The 23,521-nt window shown below is 43.1% G+C and overlaps 1 protein-coding gene across 1 annotated transcript in view; it reads left to right on the top strand.

Moving 5' to 3' along the window:
• Positions 1-59: 59 nt before the first annotated feature.
• The window catches only part of LOC143275565 (uncharacterized), a 34,079-nt gene continuing 10,617 nt past the window's right edge, over positions 60-23,521 (top strand). The window contains exons 1-12 of the mRNA XM_076579765.1: positions 60-173; positions 2,213-2,421; positions 4,132-4,372; positions 5,884-6,221; positions 8,331-8,441; positions 9,504-9,825; positions 11,774-11,976; positions 15,911-16,108; positions 17,575-17,718; positions 19,480-19,759; positions 20,836-20,946; positions 22,378-22,484. Of these exons, the coding sequence (XP_076435880.1) occupies positions 2,382-2,421; positions 4,132-4,372; positions 5,884-6,221; positions 8,331-8,441; positions 9,504-9,825; positions 11,774-11,976; positions 15,911-16,108; positions 17,575-17,718; positions 19,480-19,759; positions 20,836-20,946; positions 22,378-22,484 (2,095 nt within the window). The 5' untranslated portion in view covers positions 60-173; positions 2,213-2,381. The remainder of the gene's footprint in view (positions 174-2,212; positions 2,422-4,131; positions 4,373-5,883; positions 6,222-8,330; positions 8,442-9,503; positions 9,826-11,773; positions 11,977-15,910; positions 16,109-17,574; positions 17,719-19,479; positions 19,760-20,835; positions 20,947-22,377; positions 22,485-23,521) is intronic.

Below are 23,521 nucleotides of genomic sequence, written 5' to 3'. Positions count from 1 at the left end.
ATGGCCGATTCATTCCTGTAGCCAATCAAATTTGTTCAAATATGGGTCAACGGAAGTACCTGCTTGCTAGCTTTGACGAGCGAAATTAGGAACTGTGCCCATCAAATCTTCAAATTTGCACGATCGTGGGTGTTTTGATCTGAACTGGCAGTGATTTCAAGAAAGGATGAGAGGTTTGTACCTATCTGCATTAGTATTTTGTGAAGAGATTCTGACGAAATGGTTAAACTTGATGAATGAAATTCTCGCGGTTTTGTGCAACAGTCACAGGAGTCAGTGAACGTAGAGACGACAGAAAGATTGGGGGTTTATCATGTTGTTTTGAGTGTGGTAAGGTTTACACACGTGTATTCATGTTGTATGTGTAGACAATGTAAAACAATGTGACCGCTAATTGTTAATGAAGTTCGAACCAGTGCTTCATAAAGCTGATTCGTGGAGACCAATGTTTGTGGTTGTGGTTGTGGCCGAGTGAAATTTTTACCACCGGTTTTCGTTTTCTCTTCTCCACCCCCTTTCTCTTTCTCAAGACGTCGGTTTCTCTCTGTCGGCGACTTGATTTGATTTTCGCCCGTGTGTTAAAGCTTGCATCAAAAGTTTATGAAACTTTCAATTGTTTTTCGTCCAGTTCGGTAACTAAACAAGTGAGAGTGTTGTTTAGTTCTCGCGTGCGACTGGGAGAGAACTTCAGACACGTAAGCAGTTGTTGACCATCAATGAATGTTATGACATTGAATGTGAACAGTGTCAGTCATACATTCAGTCGGAAAGGTTGGATTTGAAGCGGAGCTGATGGAAAATTTGGTTACCACATGTATATATATATATATATATTTACAACAAAGCAATTTACAGGTCACTCACTGACTCAGTGGTTGAGAAAGAATGTATGATACATTGATAGTTGTGTCCAGTTATGACTGTCAGAACAGCAGAAGGGGCAACTACTGACCCAACTGTCAAGTCTAGAATTTTGATTATAGTGGAGAGTTTCTGCCCAAGTTACATCTCCACAAAGGCCAACTTGCCCCCTGGACTGCAGCACAAAGAACCTGTGCATAGCACCTCCTAGTTTGAGAGTCACAGTCTTTTACTAAAGACCAAGCTGTAAAGTATGAATTGCATTGAATTTCCATTGCTTTGATTATACAGCTCTCACTTAAATGTCAGCCTAACTTCATAAGCTTATATGAATCTCTTATATAAGCTGAGTAAGCCAGGCCATGGGAAAAAAGGCTGGCAAAATACACAGTGACATGCGTATGACTAGTATGAATCACAGAAGTTTGCATAAGTACTCACAAAATGACACACTTTGGTGGTTAAGTGGGCACAAAATAGTGTAACGTGTGTGGTCATACACAGCTCTCAGATTGTTATCAGACATGAGGCTTCACTATTGCTGTATGAATGTGCTGGTCTGAATTAGGATATTGTATTCTTACTCATAGTAACACCTGATGTGATGACATGCGTTAAAATTCATCATTTGATTTAAAGTCTGGAGTACACACACACACACACACACACACACACACACACACACACACACACACACACACACAGAGTCACACAGTAACACACACACACAGTCACACACACACACTCCTAGTCATACACACACACACACACACACACACACACACACACACACACACACACACAGAGTCACACAGTAACACACACACACAGTCACACACACACACACTCCTAGTCATACACACACACACATGCACACGCACACACACTGAAAAAAACACTTGGAGAGACATCCCTGTAGACGTCTGTAATGTTCAGTCTTTGACTTCCACTTATAAAGTTGTTTGCATGCCACTGAAGAACTGTGACAGTGTGAGCCATTTTATTCAATAACGAAGGCAGGTGTACACTGCTTTTAGTGATGTCAGTTAACTGTCCTTGACAATAATACTGTTAAATAAATCAAATGTCCACAATACTGTCAAGTAAATGTCCTTAACACAACAAGTAACTGCCGTCAGTGCTGTTATTGTCCTGAATACAGTCAAACAGCTGTTTTTAATACTGTCAAATAATTGTCCTTGATATTGTAAAGTAACTTGAAAATGTGTTGAAAAAAAAAAAATTCCATTCTTCGTCTTGATGTGTCTGATTTTGTTTGGGTGATTCAGGACATTTGTCCTATCGTTGTCGAGTTGGATACATAATTACAACCCTGCCTTTTCATTTCCAGAATTGTTACCCAAAGGCTGAGCCAGCTGTTTAAGTCATAATTACCAACATTGGAGTTTGAAGAGCATATAACCACACAAGGATTTGCAGACCTGTGCAAGTCTGTGAATGCTGAGTGTCAGCATTCTCTCGGTCAGATTGTGAAGTGAAAATAACAGTACACTACAGATATGTCTCAGCAACATCAGTTTACTTCGCATCTACCCAGAGGTAAAGTAAAAGCATGTGTGTATACTGTATGTGTGTGTTTGAGCGCGTGTGTGCGTGCATCACTGCATGTGTGTGTTCTTTGGTTAACATCTAGTCACATTATTGATTGTGTGGTTATATGTTGATAGTATGTGTGTTCATTTACTGATTTAGTGGTGTGGGTGTTTGGCAATTATTTGTTGTTGTTGTTGTTGTGAATGTCAGTTTCATAGTTTGATATTTGTGTCGGTCTTGTTCTTTCTTTCTTTTCCTTTTCAGTTTTCTTCCCTTTAAAAAATTTTTTTTTTTAATCATCCGGAATTTTGTTTACTTGTTTTTTGTTCGTTTTGATAAGGATTGATTTTTTCATGATAGTGTAACTTGTAAATTATGTGGAGCTCTGACAACTTTTGTAGGTGAAAATACTCAAATAGGAATATTCATATTGCAATTTATGTTCTTACCAATATTAAACTTCTCATATATTCATAAGAGAAAATCTACCAAATGTGTAGAAACTAAGAAAGCATGCACTTAGCATGAATTTGTTTATTTTTATGCTAAGACAATGCTCTTCCTCATGAAACTGGATTGTTGTTTGAAAGTAAAGTTACTAAGAAGTGGAGTGTTAGCGTAGAGGTAACGCGTCTGCCTAGGAAACGAGAGAATCTGAGCAGACTGGTTTGAATCGCGGTACAGTCGCCAATATTTTCTCCCCCTCCACTAGACCAAACTTGAGTGGTGGTCTGGACGCTAGTCGTTCGGATGAGATGATAAACCGAGGTCCTGTGTCCAGCATGCACTTAGCGCATGTATAAGAACCCAAGGCAACAAAACCGTTATCCTTGGCAAAATTCTGTAGAAAAATCCACTTCGACACAAATAAAACTGAATGCAGGAAAAAATGCAAAAAAAATGGTGGCGCTCTGTCTCAGTGTAGTGACATGCTCTCCATGGGGAGAGCAGCCCAAATTTCACACAGAGAAATCAGTTGTGACAAAGAAGAGAAATACAATACAATACAAAAATTTGAGTTTGACTGTTTTCACCAAATTGTGACCAATTGGTGAAACTGTCTCGCCTGGCAGAAGGTGATATCACAGACATGAATTTGAATTTTGATATAGATTTAGATTTTTGCTTGGCATTTAAATGATCTATTGATCAATAGTTTTGTTTTGCACACCTTGGTTTTCTCATAGATACATCTGACTATTTTTCAGGGATTGGTTTGATTATTCCATAGTTGATTTGATCAATTGATGTTGAACTGATTAGTACTAATGAGAAACATGTACACAGTGTACAACTGTTAGTATTACAAGAGGTGCAAACTCAAGTTAATCAAATGTTCAGCACTCAGCCACACTAGTAACTTACACACACACACACACACACACACACACACACACATTGACACACATTCTCACACACACTGACACACACACACACACACACACACACACACACACACACACACACACTCACTTTGTATATATATATGTATACAAAGAAGATAAACAAAAGTCTTCCATTTCAATGTGAATTTCACACTAAGAAAAAGAAAAAATCAGTTTTTGGTGAAAGAGAAAAAACAACAATATGACAAAAATCCCTCTCCGTATGTCAAAAGTCTCCACAAAATATTTTAAATAAACCAAAACCACAGACCACGTGTCAAATTTTTTATGTTATTTTTTTTCTCCCCCCACCTCCCTAAATAAACAACAGGAGTGGCAGCCTCTGCACTTGCCATGCCCAGAGCGGCGCCGGCGACCATGCTGCGTTCCGGAGTGTCTCCCACCATCCAGATCCCCTCGTACTCCGTGCCTGCAGCGCCCTCTGTCCCCACAGTGTCGGGGTCCGTCACGGGACTCCCCATGGTTCGAAACCCCGTCATTTCCGCGATAAGGACGGGCATCCAACCGACGACCACGGCGGCTACGGGCTCTGTCAGTTTGACCGATCAGAGGTAAGCGAGGATGAAGAGGGTGGGGTTGTTTTGTTTGTGTGCTAATACTGTAATAGCGTGTTGTTGGGGATAAGTAGATATGGAAGAAAAGGCTTTTCTCTTCCCCATTCCCCTCCAGTCCCCTCCCCCTGCCCCCCGACCCCCAAAAGTTCGACTGGTCTTCCAGGACTAAAAAAAAAAAACAACAAGAAAAAAGAGATGGGTTATCAGCTTATCTCATTCACCGTTTTTCATCATCTCTTCCTGCCCATTTGTGTGGGTTAGCAAGTCAGTACTAATGTACACATGCACACACACACATGCACACACACACACACACACACACACACACGCACACACACACGTTAATGATATTCTCAAAACCGATCAGTAACAGTAACTGATTAATAACAATACTAATTGTAATAATAATAATAATAATAATGGTGTTTATATAGCTCTGAATCTTGCGCAGAAACAAATCAAAGCGCTTTTGCACCAGTCATTCACACACATGCATAACTCTAAAACTGAAGAAGAAACTGAAGACAAGGAAGAGGCAGGGAAAGGGAGGCTATTTTGGGAAGGGATTAGTGGCAAGATGCACTATTGTACATGTATTCTTTCATGTGAGGTGCTTCGAGCCCATTGTGTGGTGTAGGGAGTTTATGCCATATAAGTACAACATGTACTATTGTTATTATTTTCTCTTATCTTTAACTCTTTCTCCTTCCCCCTACCTGCAGTGCAGGTTCTATAACCAGTATAAGCCACAGTATATTATGATCATTACTATTATTAGCCGTAGTAGTTGTCATAGTTATTAGTAGTAATAGTAGTATTTTTATCTCATCTTTAACTCTTTTTCCTTCTCCGCAGCCTGCAGGACAAGCCTTTGAGTTTTAAAAAAAAGTTTAAGGACAAACTACAATATCAGAATATGTTGTGACTATTATTATGGTTATGATGATGATGAGTATTTTATCTCATCTTTAAGTTCAACTCTTTCTCATTCATCCTCCCCACCTATGATATTATTATGATTATTATCATCACTATTAGTATTTAATCTTATCTTGAACTCTTTCTTCACCTCCCCACCTATACTATTATGATGATGATGTTCATGATGATTAGTACTATATATCTCTCATCTGTTAACCCTTTCTCTCCCACTCCCTCAGAACCATAATTCCTCGATTTAATGTGTCCGTTCGTGCAAAAGTTAAAATGAAGATAAGCTGCATTTTGTTTTATGTTGTCCTGCTTTAACCAGTTTGAGAGTACACTATATCCCACCTGCTTTTTATAGATACCCCTGTCAATTCCGTTTAAGTCTACTTCTAGCATCTGAAAAAGAAAGTGTCCTGCTCCTAAGGAATTTGTCAGTATACTTGTACAAGGCATTGCATTTCAGATCTGTTGCAACTTCATGATTTTCTTCAGTGACTGTGCTTGTTTGTGTATTGTACCCCCTTCATGAGGGGCAGTGACCTTGATATGAATAAAACATCCACATCCGCATCCCACAGGACCAGCCTGATAGTGCAGGGACCCCCAGGCGCGGGAGCCACCTCCCTGCAGGGGCAGCCCCTCCAGATCACCCTCACGCAGCGGGTCAACCCCGCCGCCCCGACCCTGGGCATGGCCCTCAACCCCGCCGCGCCCACCCTCAGCGTCTCCGAGGCCATGAAGTTAGCTCCCCTGGGCGGCAAGCCCGTGCAGATGGCGGCGGCCCAGGGGGGGCTACTCCCCGGGGCCCAGAAGGTGTCTCTGAGCGCCCAGCCGGCAGGAGCGGCAGGGGCCCCCGCCGGGATGGGGCTTCTGCCACAGATACAGCACCAGGCGGTGTTGGTGGCGTCTAAAGCTGGTGAGTTTGTGTGTGCGGGTGTTTGGGGAGGGGGGACGAGGAGGAGGGGGGTGGGGGGTGTTTGTGCGGGTGTGGTGTATGTGTGAAATGTATGCGAGAGTGTTTGTGTGTGTGTGTGGTGTGAGCATGTGTGGAGTGTGTGTGGCTGGCCAGCGAAGGGATGGGGCTTCTGCAGCAGATACAACACCAGGCGGTGTTGGTGACCTCTAATGCCGGTGAGTTTGTGTGTGAAGTTGGGGGGGAGGAGTGGGGTTGGGGTGGGGTGATGTTGGGGGTGGGGGGGGGGGGCAGATACAGCACCAGGCAGTGTTAGTAGTAAATATAATGGTTGTCTCTAAAGCCGGTGAGATTGTGTGTGGATGAGAGGTCGGGGGGTGGGGGGGGGGGGGACTGATGCAGCACCAGGCTGTGTGTTGGTTGCTTCTGAAGTCTAAAGCTGGTGAGTTCGTGTGTGGGTGTGTAGAGTATGTGTGTGTGTGGGGGGGGGGGGGGTGTTTGTGCTGATGGTGTGGTGTGGTTGGGAAGCGTATGATGGTTCGGGTGGGGGGGATTGGGGTTGGGGCTTTTTTCAGCATAGTGCTCTGCTGATTGCCTCAAAAGCTGGTGAGTTTGTGTGTGTGTGTGGGGGGGCTGATGCTGCAGATACAGCTACCAGGCTGTGCTGGTTCTCTTGGGCCAGTTTTTTTGTGTGTGTGTGTGTGTGTGTGATTGTTCAGGTGTGCGTGTGGTGCTGTGTTCGTTCGTTCTTTAGTTTAGTGTCTTTTCACTATCAGTGATATTATACAAATTACAATTTAATTGAAAAATAATTAAAATTTTTTTTTTTTTTTAAAAGGGGGGGTGGGGGAGGGGAAGGGGGGGGGGGGGTAGGAAAACAGAAAAGGTAGAAAACTACCAAAAAATGTATAACTAACATGCATTTACATTTAACAGTAACACATTCAATAATGATAACAATAATCAAAAACCATTAATACAATTCTGAAGTACATTCAAGGAGTATAGAAATAGGGCTATGAACTAATGACTGTGAAAGCTCAACCATAAGAATTTCATCAGAAATAACTTTCTAAAAATGATCAGCAGAATAGTTATTCTCTTTGAAACACTTGGGCAAGAAGGTACGTACGTAACTGCTGACAGTGAAACAAACAATGATGCAAGCTGAACTGCTTACCACAGGTGCATGTTAGTTGTAACATTTGTGGTGCTGTGTGGTGTGTGTGTGTGAGCATGATTATGTTTCTCTGTGTATGTATTGAATTTTTTTCTCTCTCTTTTTTGACTCACTTGTGTAAACAAAGTGAGTCTGTGTTTTAACCGGGTGTTCGGTTGTCTGTGTGTGTGTGTGTCCGTGTGTCTGTGTGTCCGTGGTAAACTTTAACATTGACATTTTCTCTGCAAATACTTTGTCAGTTGACACCAAATTTGGCATAAAAATAGGAAAAATTCAGTTCTTTCCAGTCATCTTGTTTAAAACAATATTGCACCTCTGGGATGGTTTCAAAAAAATTTAAAAAAAGAAGCCTAATTTAGTAATTATATGCAAACTGCATTTACTGTTATATTTATATTTTTTGTATTCTCTAAACTTGGCACTTTGATCTGATATTCTGACACAACAACAAGAGCAGTCATTATGATCATTTTTTGTTCAAACAGGAACTTCTTTTGCTAAGCATGGAAGTTTTATTTATTTTGCAAACGTTTTGGTGCAGATAAAAAAAAGGGAAATTACTCTGTAATTAATGCTAGGGGACTTAATTTATCACAAGTGAGTCTTGAAGGCCTTGCCTCTCTTGTTTTTGTTTTTTTCAATAGTTTGTTTTCTTTATTATTTGTATGTAGTTGTGTGACTATGATTTGTTTTATTTGATGTTATTTTCTGACACATCTTGTGATAATGGTGTCTGTTGTTTTTGTCTTGATATACGTATGCATTGCATCGGTTCGGAGATTTATGCTTTGGTGGTGATGATTGTGTTAGTTACATTCAAACTTGTTCAGCATCTAAGGCTTTGGACTTTTAGTTTTGTGTTCTGCTTGCTTTGTATTGTAATGTTGTTCGCGGTTCATGTGCACTTCAGGTTTTTGTAACTTTGGGTGCAGGTGGACTCCAGGTGAGTGCCAGTGTACCGGCAATCAGCATCAGTCCCATGACGGCACCCATGCCGACGGCGACAGTCATGACACCCGTGTCTTCGTCACAGATCCCCATCGGTGAGAGGCGAAGGTTTTATTTCCACTTTGACGGGCGCAATAGCCGAGTGGTTAAAGCGTTGGACTGTCAATCTGAGGGTCCCGGGTTCGAATCACGGTGACGGCACCTGGTGGGTAAAGGGTGGAGATTTTTACGATCTCCCAGGTCAGCATATGTGCAGACCTGCTAGTGCCTGAACCCCCTTCTTGTGTATATGCAAGCAGAAGATCAAATACACACGTTAAAGATCCTGTAATCTATGTCGGCGTTCGGTGGGTTATGGAAACAAGAACATATCCAGCATGCACACCCCTGAAAACGGAGTATGGCTGCCTATATGGCGGGGTAAAAATGGTCATACACGTAAAAGCCCACTCATGTTCATATGAGTGAACGCAGAAGAAGAAGAAGATTTCCACTTTTTCTTTGGTTGTTTGTAGTCATCATTATTATTGCTGTTGTTGTTTGGTTTGTCGCTGTGTATCATGACTCTGTGTGTGTGTGTGTGTGTGTGTGTTTGTTTGAAATAAGTGTGTGTGTGTGTGTGTGTGTGAAATAAGTGTATGTGTGTGTGGTGTGTGTTTGAAATAAGTTTGTGTGTGTGTGTGTGTGTGTGTTTGAAATAAGTGTGTGTGTGTGTGTGTTTGAAATAAGTGTATGTGTGTTTGTGCATGTGTGTTTGAAATAAGTGTGTGTGTGTGTGTGTATGAAATGTGTGTGTGCCTCTGTATGAAGTATGTGTGTTGGTGTATGGAATGTGTGTGTGTGTATGTGCGTGTGTGTGTGTCACTGTGTGTATGTAATATGTGGTGTGTGTGTGTGTGTGAAATATGTGTGTGTATGATCCGTGTGTGTATTTGATATGTATGTGTGCATACGAATGAATCATGTGCTCTGTGTGTGTGTGTGTGTGTGTCACTGTGTGTGTGAAATATATGTGTGTATGATCCGTGTTTGCGTATATGAAATATGCATGCAAATGAAAACAAATATGTGGTGTGCGTGTATATGAAATACATGTGTGTGCATAAAACGCGTCTCATGTTCATGTACACACCCATGCAATGTGTATGTCCCCACAGCCAAAGTGACCCCCCAGCGACAGCAACAACAGCAACAGCAGCAGCAACAACAGGTGACCCTCACCACGGGGCTTACAGTCCAGATGATGACCACCTCGGGTTCGGATCTCGCCCACCCCCATGTGCCCAACCTCAGCACCATGGCCACTCAGGCCGGCGGCAGCCAGCTGTTGCAGCTCTCGCAGACGCAACAGCGCCAACCTCCGGTGCCGGTCGTTGCCGGGGGCAGCGGAACCATCGTGGCGGCAACCTCCTCGTCTTCCTCGCCGGCCGTCCTGACGTCCACTGCTACGGGGACGGTGATTCCCCAACAGGGAGAGAGGTGGGTGTGGGTGGGTGTGTGTGGAGGGGTTTGAAATGTGTGTGTGTGTGTATGTTTATGTGTGTGTGTGTTTGGCGTTTGGATTGTGTGCATAAAGTTTATTTGTGTGTGTGTGTATGTGTTTTCTTCTTCTGTTTGCTTTTTTCATTGTCTGTCTAACGTGTAATTTGTTTCTTCAACTTCATGGACATAACACATGCGATTGTGAGAGAGAGTAATGTCTTTTGAGTTTTGACTTCTTTTTAAAAAAAAATTCTCGTTGCTTGTACGGCCTGTCAGATGTATGCACCTTACCTGTGATCAAATTATTATTTAATTACACATACTTAACAGTGACCCACTAGTGCAGATTCCGGCAGGGGTCTGATTCCTGTCCTGTGCAAACTACTATCCGCCTATGCGGAGAAAACGAAAGTAGCTACGGCCGATAACCTCCCGAAGTAGGTTACCTTCCCTTTGCAACCCTGACTAGCGCCCTCTTTTTCCGGCAGCCATCTTGACTCCTGCTCCTGTGTTCTGCATACGGCTAAGTTTTCTTTTTTCTTATTTTCTGTCTGTTGATCGATTTCTTTTTACCCCTTTGTAGCTTTAGTTGCCACTCGGCAACTTGCAGCGAGAACACCACTGTCACCGCACGGCGACATGTCCCAAGGGAGAACGCTGCTGGGTGGTCAGTGACTTGAGCATTATATTTAACAAACTTGCGCTACTGTTCAGTAAATAGCACCAGACTTAGCCAGCACCTTCTGCCACATGCACATCCGTACATCCTTCTCATTATTGAACCAGTTCTTGTGCTGTTTGGAGCGATTTTCAGCGGCTTTATTAAACTTAGTTTGAATTCTTCAGTCAGCACGGCCATACCACGTTGAAAACATCGGTTCTCGTCCGATCACCTAAGTTAACTCTCTCCATATGAACGGCGAAAGAGACGACGTTAACAGCGTTTCACCCCAATTACCATCATCAAAATATTGCAAGCAGAAGGCTCTTATACTGAAGAGGTGAATGTTGACAAAGAATACCACAATTCTGACGACGGAAGCTAAAGGTTGGGTCATTCAGACACCCACTGGACATCCGAGGGGTCTGTGTAGAGGAGAAGAGAGGACTGGCCGTACTGAGTGAGTTAAGCAACGTCGGGTCCGGTTAGTACTTGGATGGGTGACCGCCTGGGAACACTGGGTGCTGTTGGCCACCTTTTTCAAGGCCTGACTAAGCGCGTTGGGCTACGCCGCTGGTCAGGCATCTGCTTGGCAGATGTGGTGTAGCGTATATGGATTTGTCCGAATGCAGTGGCGCCTCGAGCTACTGAAACTGAAACAGCTACTGAATCTTCAGTCTGTTCAGATTATAACCCGCAGTCTCGCTTCCAACCACACAATGTGGGACAGTAAGCTGCAAGTCTGAATTGAAAGTCATTAGGCAGAAAATGATTTTGCTGTTGTCATGATGGCTGCCGGAAAAAGAGGGCGCTAGCTAGCAGGACAAAGGGAAGGTTACCTACTTCCGGGAGGTTATCGGCCGTAGTTGCTTTCGTTTTCTCCGCATAGGCGGATAGTAGTTTGCACAGGACAGGAATGTCAGACCCCTGCCGGAGTCTGCACTAGTTGGATCACGGTAAGTATGTTATTTGAACGTAATTTTAGATAGAAAATTTCCTTTTTGCTGTTGACAGTGACATGGAGGAAACTTTTGTGCCACATGGCAGCAAAAAAAAAAAAAAAAACCCAAAAAACTGAGTAACCCCTCATTCCCACTGGCTGCTCTGCTGCACAGCCGGTTTTCAGCTATACAGTGTAGCTGACACAACCGGCTAGCAGCTGAACATAGCTGGCGATGTAAGGGTTTTTTTTTTTATATAGGGCGTGTGTCTTACACGCTGTGTAGCCGCATAGTCCCAAGAAATTGATAGTGATCTGTTGTGGTGGTGCCGTGTCCTGGACAGACTGGCAGGTCCCACCATGCTGAACCTGGCGGCAGCGACCCCGGGTCAAGGTCAGGACACCTGGCTGTCGCAGTTCATCTACCCCCAGGGCCGGACGCAGCTGGTGTCAGCGCCCACCTCCAACACGTCAGCCCCCCTCCCCAGGGCCCCCACCGTCGCCAACACCTTCTTCGTTCCGCGCCCGGGGGCCGAGCCTAACAAAAGTGAGTGATGCGTGTTGTGTTGAAGAGTGTTTGTTGGTGGCAGTAATAAGGGTGGATAGATATTGTGTTGAAGAGTGTGTGTGTTCATGGCACAGTTTTGAACATAAGCAACATGAGTAAATGATGAATGCATGTGTTGGCATTTTTTAGATTTACAGATTTTATTAATTTATTTATTTTATTTTTTGTGCAGTTTGAGTGATGCGTGTTGTGTTGAAGAGTGTTTGTTGGTGGCAGTAAGGGTGGATAGATATTGTGTTGAAGAGTGTGTGTGTTCATGGCACAGTTTTGAACAGAAGCAACATGAGTAAATGATGAATGCATGTGTTGGCATTTTTTAGATTTTTAGATTTTTTTAATTTATTTATTTTAATTTTTGTGCAGTTTGAGTGATGCGTGTTGTGTTGAAGTGTTTGTTGGTGGCAGTAATAAGGGTGGATAGATCTTGTTTCTGAGGAGTGTGTGTTCATGGCACAGTTTTGAACAGAAGCAACATGAGTAAATGATGAATGCATGTGTTGCCATTTTTTAGATTTACAGATTTTATTTATTTATTTATTTATTATTTTTGTGTGCAGTTTTGAACATAAGTAAGGGCAAAGAAATGTTTTGAAGAGAGTTTGATGTCAGTTGTGACCATAGTCAAGGGTAAATAAATATTGCATTGAGGAGTGTGTTGATGGCAGTTTTGAACATAGGCAACAAGAGAAAATTTCTTTTGTATTGAAGAGCGTGCGTTGATGGCGTTTGAACTTCTTTTATTTTTCATCTATTTATTTTTATTATTATTTTTTTTTCTATTTTTTTATTTTATTTTAGGGCAGTTTTGAACATAATAAGCAGCAAGAGAAAAGAAAAGATTAATTGAAGAGTGTGTATTGATGACAGTTTTGAACATGAGCAGCAAGGGTAAATGAATAATGTAAGAAGAGCGTGTTTTGATGGCAGTTGTGACCATAACAAAGGGTGAATAGATATTGCGTTGAAGAGTGTGTGTGCGGATGGCAGTGTTTTGAACATAAGCAACATGGGTATATGAATGCGTGTGTCGGCGTTTTTTTAATTCGTAGGTTTTGTTTTATTTTTTGTTTGTTTTTTTATGGCAGTTTTGAACATAAGCAGCCGTGGAAGATAAATGTTTTTATAGAAGAGTGTGCACATATAAGGAAGGGTGAATAAATATCGCATTGAAGAACACATGCTAATGGCAGTTGTGACATGGATAAATGAATATTGTGTTGAAGAGCATGTGTTAATGGCCGTAATCAAGGGTAAATAGATATTGCGTTGAAAAGCATCTGTTGTTGGCACAGTTTTGAACGAGCAAAAAAGGTAAATGAATGGTGTACTAAAGAGCATATCTTGAGGGCAGTTTTTTTTTGTTTTTGTTTTGTTTTTTTCCTTTTTTCAGTTGTGATTTATTCTGTTTGATTTTTTTTTAGGGCAGTTTTGAACATAAGCAGCAAATGAAAAGAAGAACGTGTATTGACAGCAGTTTTGAACATAAGCAGCAAGCGTATAATTACTAGATGAATATTGCGTTGAAGAGTATGTGTTGATGGCAGTTGTGAACATGAGCAAAAAGGGAAAATGAATGTTGAATTTAAGAGCGTGTGCTGATGGCGTTTTTGACCATAATCAAGATAAATAAATACTGCGTTGAAGAGAGTTCGTTGATGACCATAATGAAGAGTGTGTGCTGATGGCAGTTGTGACCATAATCAACGGTAAATAGATACGTTGTATTGAAGAGAGTGTGTTAAGGGCAGTTTTTAAAAGATATGTTTAATTACACATACTTCACCGTGACCCAACTAGTGCAGACCCCGGCAGGGGTCTGACATTCCTGTCCTTTGCAAACTACTATCCGCCTATGCGGAGAAAACGAAAGTACTACGGTCAATAACCTCCCGGAAGTAGGTAACCTCCCCTTTGTCCCACTGGCTAGCGCCTTCTTTTTCCGGCAGCCATCATGACTCCTGTTCCTTGTGCTCTTCATACGGCTAAGTTTTTTGTGTTTTTTTTTTTTTGTATTTTCTGCCTGTTTTTAAAAGATATGTTTTTATTTATTTATTTTATTTTGTTTTAATTAGATACGTTGTATTGAAGAGTGTGCGTTAAGGGCAGTTTTTAAAAGATATATTTTTATATATTTATTTATTCTATTTTGTTTTTGTTTTTCTATAATCTTTTTTTAAAGATTTTTTTATGGCAGTTTTGCTCATAAGCAAGGGTGAATAAATGTAACACTGAAGAGCGTGTGTTGATTGTTTTTAAAAAAAATTTTTATTCCATTTTATTTAACAATTCTTTTTTCTTTTTTTTTTATGGCAGTTTTGAACATGAGCAAGGGAAAAGAAATGTTATATTGAAGAGTGTGTGTTGATACCAGTTGTTTTAATTTTTTTTTTTTTTTTTTTTTTTTTTTTTTTAATGGCAGTTTTGAACACAAACAAGGGAATTGAAATATTGCACTGAAGAGTGTGTGTTGGTGGCAGTCGTAACCATAATCAAGAGTAAATGAATATTTCACTCCTGAGCATGTGTTCTTGGCGGTTGTAACGGTAATCAAGGGTAGACCAATATTGCATTGAAGAGCGTGCGTTGGTGGCAGTTTTGAACATTGGCTAGAAGGATAAATGAATGTTGTAATGAAGAGCGTGCGTTGGTGGCAGTTTTGAACATTGGCTAGAAGGATAAATGAATGTTGTAATGAAGAGCGTGCGTTGGTGGCAGTTTTGAACATTGGCTAGAAGGATAAATGAATGTTGTAATGAAGAGCGTGTGTTGGTGGCAGTTTTGAACATTGGCTAGAAAGATAAATGAATGTTGTAATGAAGAGCGCGTGTTGGTGGCAGTTTTGAACATTGGCTAGAAAGATAAATGAATGTTGTAATGAAGAGCGTGTGTTGAGGGCAGTTTTGAACATTGGCTAGAAAGATAAATGAATGTTGTAATGAAGAGCGTGCGTTGGTGGCAGTTTTGAACATTGGCTAGAAGGATAAATGAATGTTGTAATGAAGAGCGTGTGTTGGTGGCAGTTTTGAACATTGGCTAGAAGGATAAATGAATGTTGTAATGAAGAGCGTGTGTTGAGGGCAGTTTTGAACATTGGCTAGAAAGATAAATGAATGTTGTAATGAAGAGCGTGCGTTGGTGGCAGTTTTGAACATTGGCTAGAAGGATAAATGAATGTTGTAATGAAGAGCGTGCGTTGGTGGCAGTTTTGAACATTGGCTAGAAAGATAATGTTGTAATGAAGAGCGTGTGTTGGTGGCAGTTTTGAACATTGGCTAGAAAGATAATGTTGTAATGAAGAGCGTGTGTTGGTGGCAGTTTTGAACATTGGCTAGAAGGATAAATGAATGTTGTAATGAAGAGCGTGCGTTGGTGGCAGTTTTGAACATTGGCTAGAAGGATAAATGAATGTTGTAATGAAGAGCGCGTGTTGAGGGCAGTTTTTGAAGACTGGCAAGAAGGGTAAAAGAAATGTTTGTATTAAAAAGCATGCGTTTGATTGATTGCCTTCACCTCTACACTCCCATCTCGCTCACTACGATCAACTTCGGATCCACTCCACTTACGCATACCCAGATTCAAACTCTTGACTGTTGGCCGCCGTTCTTTCTCTGTCTCTGGACCTTGCAATTGGAATGAACTTCCTCTTTCGCTTCGTCAAATCTCCACACTCAGCTCTTTCAAGTCTGGCCTAAAAAACCCACCTCTTCCCAAAATAGCCTCCCTTCCCTGCCTCTTCCTTGTCTTTAGTTTCTCCAGTTTTAGAGTTATGCGTGCGTGAGAATGACTGGTGCGAAAGCGCTTAGGTTTGTCTCTGCACAAGATTCAGCGCTATATAAGTACCATTATTATTATTATTATTATTATTATTATGATTAATTGATTGATTGAATTGCCTGGGTGTGTTTGACGGCAGTCATGACCAACCCCACGCCCAACCTGACGGCCTCCCTGACGCATCCCATGACCCCCTCGCAGCCGACCGTCCTCTTCAACACCAACATGGTGGTGGAGGGGCTCCGACAGGCACAGCCCTTGGTCGGGGGCACCGTAGGGGTGACGGTGGCCGTGCCTTCGTCGTCGGTGACCGCTGCCGCCACCGACAGCAAGCCTGGTGAGCTACTGAGGGTGTGCTTTGATATGTTTAGGTTTTGTGAAAATAATAATAATAATAATAATAATAATAATAATAGTATTTATATAACGCAGAGACAAATTTAAGGTCTTTCACACCAGTCATTCACACGCATGCATAACTCAAAACTGAAGAAACTGAAGACAAGGAAGAGGCAGTGGAGGGAGGCTAAAAGTATCTTGTGAAGAGGTGGGTTTTAAGGCCAGACTTGAAAGAGCTGAGTGCGGAGACCTGACGGTTTGCTTCAGGGATGTGATTCTCTCTTTCCAGTTGTATCTCGTCATGTTTTATCCAGTTTATGGAATGGCAGTGAAGTCATTCTGCTCCAGGTACAAGTTAACTCGTGCTTTGATGACTTCCCCCTGTGGACGAGGTGCAAATATTCTCGTACCATCACACTGTTCTAATTTCGTTCGTTCTTGCTTGCTACAGTTGGCATTCTAAACTGAACCGCTCATGGATTCCGGAAGCATGAAAACGAAGCTTTGTTTGACTGGTGAAATAAAAAATTCTCCATTGATTTTCGCTGTTACAGTGAACCACTCTGGGTTGTTGTTTTTTCTCTGCAGTGGTGTCATGCTTTGTATTTGTATTTGTATTTCTTTTTATCACAACAGATTTCTCTGTGTGAAATTTGGGCTGCTCTCCCCGGGGAGAGCGCGCGTCACTACACTGCAGCACCACCCATTTTTTTTGTATTTTTTCCTGCGTGCAGTTTGATTTGTTTTTCCTATCCAAGTGGATTTTTGTACAGAATTTTGCCAGGAACAACCTTTTTGTTGCCGTGGGTTCTGCACACGGGGCCTCGGTTTATCGTCTCATCCGAATGACTAGCATCCAGACCACCACTCAAGGTCTAGTGGAGGGGAGAAAATATCGGCGGCCAAGCCGTGATTTGAACCAGCGCACTCAGATTCTCTCGCTTCCTAGGCGGACGCGTTACCTCTAGGCCATCACTCCGCTGTTGTTGTTTTTTCTACAGTGTTCTCATTTAGTGCTGGTCCTGGGGTGTTGTAGCAGGCATGTAGCTGTGGGGTAGAGTGAGTTAGTACAGGGTTGTACTGCAATAACATTGATGCCCTGCTTTGATCAAGTTGGTTTCGTGTTTCGCCATGATGTTGCATCGCTGGTGTGGCCATGTCCCTGTCGACTGTTGGCCGCCATTCTTTTTCTGTCTCTGGACCTTGCAATTGGAATGAACTTCCTCTTTCGCTTCGTCAAGTCTCCACACTCAGCTCTTTCAAGCCTGGCCTTAAAACCCACCTCTTCCCAAAAACAGCCTCCCTTCCCTGCCTCTCCCTTGTCTTCAGTTTCTCCAGTTTTAGAGTTATGCATGCGTGAGAATGACTGGTGCAAAAGCGCTTTGATTTGTCTATGCACATGATTCAGCGCTATATAAATACCATTATTATTATTATTATTATTATTATTATTATTATTTTCAGTGGTGACCCTGTCGGTGAGCAGCACACCCCAGGCAGGCCTTCACCAGTCCATCATGGTGCCTGGCGGGGGTCGAACCTCGGATACCTCCCTCTTTTCCAGCACCTCCGCCGTCCCCATCCAGTCCACCACGCCACTCGTGTCAGGTGAGGCGACACCTCTGCAGCCGAGTGCAGAACTCGCAGATGCCGACTGTTATGATTTATGCATGTATATGAATGTGTATTGTGTGTGCGTGTGTTTATGTAAGTTTGTGCCTGCCTATGTGTGCGTATGTTTTAGGGTAGCTGTTAGATACACATGTATGTCAAAATGTATGTATGCAGTGTGTGTGTGTGTGCGTATGTGTGTGTGTGTGTGTGTGTGTGTGTGTAACATAGATATAATGTTTTATGTTAACATAAGCGTTTTTGTAAAGCACCTAGAGCAGATTTCTGGATAGTGTGCTATATAAGTATCCATTATTATTATTATTATTATTATGATTTAGCCGCATTTTGTTGTATACGCTCGATCGCAGCTTGTTTCAATGTCAGCGTTGTTCTGACGAGTTCATTTTCGACTGCATAGCATGGTCACATGCTTTCCTGTCGTAGCATTACCCAGAGACACTCAAGACCTTTTTGATCACAAGGCTAGGGCCGTCACTACTAACCTTGGTCTCTCGTGATGATGCTCAGCTGATCGCCTGCGTTTTTTTTTTTTTTATGGACATTTATCCCAACTGCAAATAGGACAAATTCACTTTGTTATTATTTTATTATTTAAAAACAATATGTATTCATTCATGTGCTGATCTTTTTTTCTTTTTTTTTAAATTTATCAATTGTAATTGACAGTTTGCATCCCTGTTCTGTGCCCCCTCTCCATCCCTCACGCCCCCTCCCCCCCCCCCCCCCCCCCCCCACACCAAAAACCAGCAACACCAACAGCCCAGTACTGTCGTCTTATGTGGTTTATTTACTTGTTTATCTGTTGTAATTGACACAATTCGTATATGAGCTCTGTACCCCCTCTCCACTGCCCACAACCCCCCCCCCCCCGACCCCCCTCTGCACTCCCCAAAACTGGCAACACCAACAACCAACCCAGTACTGTCGTCTTATGTGGTTTATTTACTTGTTTATCTGTTGTAATTGACACAATTCGTATATGAGCTCTGTACCCCCTCTCCACTGCCCACAACCCCACCCTCCTCCCGCACTCCCCAAAACTGGCAACACCAACAACATATTGTAATTGGCAATTTGCCACCTGTTCTTCACCCTTCTTACCCCACACCCCCCTCGCCAACAAACAGGCAACACCAAAACAACCAGTGACTGATGTGACCAATTTTATTTAATTATCTGTTGTAATTGACAATTTATAAACCCTGTTCTGTACCCTTACCCCACCCCCCTCGCCAACAAACAGGCAACACCAAAACAGCCAGTGACTGATGTGACCAATTTTATTTAATTACCTGTTGTAATTGACAATTTATAAACCCTGTTCTGTACTCCTACCCCCACACCCTTCCACACAAAACAGGCAGCACCAACTTTCGAGTATTGTCGTTGTATGTGATTTATTTATTTATTTATCAGTTGCAATTGACAGTTTTATAACCTGTCGTCGTATGTGATTTATTTATTTATTTATTTATCAGTTGCAATTGACAGTTTATAACCTGTTCTGTTCCCTCTCTCCCCACAACCACCACCACCCCCCCCCCCACACACACACACCAAAACCGGCAGTGCCAACATCCCAGTACTGTCGTCTTACGTGATTTATTTTTTTATCTATCTATTGCAATTGACAATTTATAACCTGTTCTGTTCCCTCTCTCTCTCCCCCCCCCCCACACATCCTGAACCCCTCCACACCCCCTCTCCCCACCCACACACACCCCCACAAAACAGGCAACGCCAACATCCCGGTGCTGTCGTCGAACCTGGGCGCCTCGGCCCTTCCGGCCCACCTGACCTCGCGGGCCACGGTGGCCTCCAGCCTCATCACCATGGTGTCGGCCCACCAGAGTCAGCCCGTCACCTCCGCCCCCTCCTCCCAGGGACTCTCGGCCCAGCCGCCAGGGGGCAGCATCGGCCTCGGCAACAGCAACAGCTCCTCCGGCGGTGGTGGTGGTGGCGGCTCGGGTGTGTCGCCCAGGCCCAGTATCCTGAGGAAACGGAATGTGGACGGGTGAGTGAGTGTGTGTGTAAGGGGGTGGTGAAATCTGAGTCACGTTGGTGGGGAGGGGTGTGTGGGTGGGGGTGGGGTGGTGGGTGGTTCGGTGAGTTATGGAAGCAAGAGCACACCCGACATGCACTACCCCCCCTACCCAATGAATGGATATTGATGTATTCCTGTGGTTCGTGTGTTGTGGGTCAGTGTTTGTTCTGTGTGTGTGTGTGTAGGGGGTGTGTTTTTGTGCCTTTTTCCTGTGATTATTCATATCTGCAGTTTGTAGTATTGTATTGGTGTATATGGATGTTTTTCCACTTTCATGTCCTCATGTGCTCGTGTGTGGCATACACTGTTGTATATATATATATATTATATGAGGTGCGTAGAGCCCATCATACAGGGAGTTTGCACCATATAAATACAATATATTATTATTATTATTATTATATAAAAACAGTATTACACATAAAACACACCCCAGCCGCAAACTTATTTTGTTGTGACAATAATCAGTCGCTCCAACCCTTGAGGTCAAGGATATATAAGTATCCGTGACCAAGGGGATAGCCACTAAATATACATTTGAACAGAATCCATGACCATGGATGGGCACAGTAGGTATAAAAGTATCTGTGACCAAGGATAGGCACTATCAATATATGAGTATCCGTGACCTAGGATAGGTACTGTCGGTATATAAGTATCCATGACCTAGGATAGGTACTGTCGGTATATAAGTATCCATGACCAAGGATAGGCACTATTGATATATAAGTATCCATGACCTAGGATAGGCACTATCAATATATAAGTACCCATGACCTAGAATAGACACTATAGATATATAAGTATCCATGACCAAGGGGATAGCCACTATATATATATACATCTAAACAGTACCCTTGACCATGGATAGGCAATATAGATATATAAATACCCATGACTTAGGATAGGCACTGTAGATACGATAATGACATGGATATATAGCGCCTATCCTCTAAGTGCTGTTGTGACAAAAAAAAAAAGACAAAAAAAAGAGAAATGCAAATGTACAGTATCAGTCAGTCAAGACTGTTAGCGTTGGTTTCCAGGACGATGGTGACGCCCAAGAAGCCCAACTTCAGCATGCTGGCCGAGAGCCACAGTCCTCGCCCGGACCCCGTCCCTCCCTCCGGCATCGGCTCTCCCAAAACACCCGCCACGTGAGTCTGGGACAGAGAGAGAGAGAGAGGGGGGGGGGGGGGGGGGAGTGGGGTGTGTGTGTGAGAGAGAGAGAGGGGTGAGAGAGTGGGGGGTGTGAGAGAGAGAGGGGGAGAGAGAGAGGGTGGAAAGGGAGGAGGGGAAGAGGTGGAGAGAGTGGGGTGAGGGAGAGGGAGGGAGGGAGAGAGAAGGGGAGACAGAGAGAGATAGGGGGAATGGAGAGGGAGGGGAAGAGGTGGAGAGAGTGGGGTGTGTGAGAGGGAGAGAGAGAGAGAGAGAGGGGGGAGGGAGAGAGAGGGGGGGAGAGAGGGGGGTGTGTGAGAGGGAGGGAGAGAGAGGGAGGGAGAGAGAGGGGGGGAGACCGAGAGAGATAGGGGGGAGGGGAAGAGGTGGAGAGAGTGGGGGGTGTGAGAGGGCGAGAGTGGGGATGAGAGGTTGAGAAAGGGGGGTGGGGGGGAGGTGATGGGGAGAGAGTGTGAGAGAGAGGGAAAGGGAAGGGAGCAGGAGAGGAAAAGGTGGAGTGGGGGGTGTGAGAGGGAGGGAGTGGGGGGGGAGGTGATGTGGAGAGAGTGGGAGAGAGAGAGATGGAGGGGAAAGGGAGCGGGGGGGGGGGGGGGGGGGTAGGGGGGGGGGGGAAGGGAAGAGGTGGAGAGAGGGGGGGTGTGTGAGAGGGAGAGAGTGGGGAGGAGAGGATGGGTGAGAGGGAGAGAGAGTTGGGGGGGGGGGGGGGCGGGGGTGGAGAGGCGATGGGTGAGAAGGAAGAGAGGAGAGGAGAAAGTGGGAGGCGATGGGTGAGAAGGAGAGAGAGAAGGGGTGAATGGAATGGGTGGGGAGGAGAGGTGGACAGTGGAGGTTGATGGTGAGAGGTGTGGGAGTGTCGGAGGAAGAGAGTTGGAGAGATGTAGGGGGCTGATAGAGAATGAAAGGAGGATTGAGAGAGAGAGAGAGAGAGAGCAAGCAAGATGGGTGGGGAGGAAAGGATGTAAGACATGATTAACAAACAGTAAAGAGTGGTAACTCTCGCCATTACACAAGGTACACAACTTCAAGTCAGTGATGCTTACGCTACCGATTCAGCTAGCACACAGGTAGTGTCTGCGTTTGTTCCAATGTACCTTTTATTTACCTTTGTGCTAGCTGAATCGGTAGCGTAAGCATCACTGACTTGAAGTTGTGCACCTTGTGTAATGGAGAGAGTTACCACTCTTTACTGTTTGTTAATCATATTGTCTCCTGCCTCATTATTTGTATAATTTCCAGTGGATGTAAGACATGTTTTTGTGTGCGAATGTTTTTTTGTTGTAATTTTTAAGTGTCCAAGTTGTTGTTATGAGCTGAAAAAGTAAAATACTGGCAAATGAATGACTGGCTTAATTGCATTTCTGTGAGGCGAAAAGGTAAAAGTCTATTTTGTGTAGTTTTCTTCACTACAGAGAAAACAGCCAGTCGTCGACAGACACAGCATTGTCATCCAACGACGGTGGCACGCCCACCCAGAATGGAGACCGCATCAAAATGGAGCTGGGGGAAGGGGGTGATGGTGAGTATAATTGTTCGTTCGTTCTTTAGTTTAACGTCTTTCCACTGTAAGTGATATTAGACGAGGGAAGGAAAAAAATCGAGAGGGGGGGGGGGGGGGGGGGGGGGAATTACTGTGTACGCATACGAGTAAGTGAAAGTGTGTGTGTGTGTGTGTGAAAATTATTGATTTAAGTTTTGTTTAAAAAATAAACCAAAAAACATAACAGTATAACATATTTCTAATGAATAACTAACAACTATAACAGCGAACCAACTGGACTATTTAACAAGAAGTTGAAAAAGTCATACATTAGCAATGGACTGCTGAAGATCGTCAACACTGAAGATGATTTCAGTTCAGGGATTTGAGACTTCAACACATCGCAAGTTGGTATATGATCGGAGTATAATTGTGTGTGTGTGTGTGTGTGTGTGCTTGGATGCGTGCGTACTGTTTATTATATTATATTGTATTATATTATGTTGTGTTATGTTATATTATGTAGTATTATATTATATTACATTGCATTATGTTATGTTATGAAATATTTTGTTTATTTTATGTTGGTTAAATTTTTTTTTTTTTTTTTTTTCTGTTTTTTTTGGGGGTTTTTTTGTTGTTGTTTTTTTCAGATAGGATCAGTATGAATACCTAATTGTCAGAGCTAACTTTTATTTATGAAGTAAGAAAATGCATGCAGCTATGTGTTTTGTTGTTGTTGTTGTTGTTGTTTTTTGTTCGGTTTTTTTTTTTTGGCAGAGCTGTTGATAAGATAATAATAAGGTAAGCATGAGAATGTTGCATGCTGAAAGTTACAACTTCGCTTTTTGTAGGGTCTGCAGATGAAGAGAATTTGTGACAAGATGAACTTGAGCTGTTACATAGAGGGACAAAGGAAACAGGCTGGTTGTTGCATGATTAGTGCAGATGATTATGCTTGTTGTAGGGCCTTCAGACATGAGAATACTTGCTGCAGGGCCATGGTCATGCTATTGCAGGGCTCTCAGACATGAAGATGCTTATCGCAGGGCCTTCACACATGGTAATGTATGTTG

Source organism: Babylonia areolata, chromosome 30, assembly GCF_041734735.1.
Source record: "Babylonia areolata isolate BAREFJ2019XMU chromosome 30, ASM4173473v1, whole genome shotgun sequence".
In the NCBI taxonomy this organism is placed as follows: domain Eukaryota; kingdom Metazoa; phylum Mollusca; class Gastropoda; order Neogastropoda; family Buccinidae; genus Babylonia; species Babylonia areolata.
Note: the sequence above shows the minus strand (reverse complement) of the source record. Positions and strands in the feature narration are given on the sequence as shown.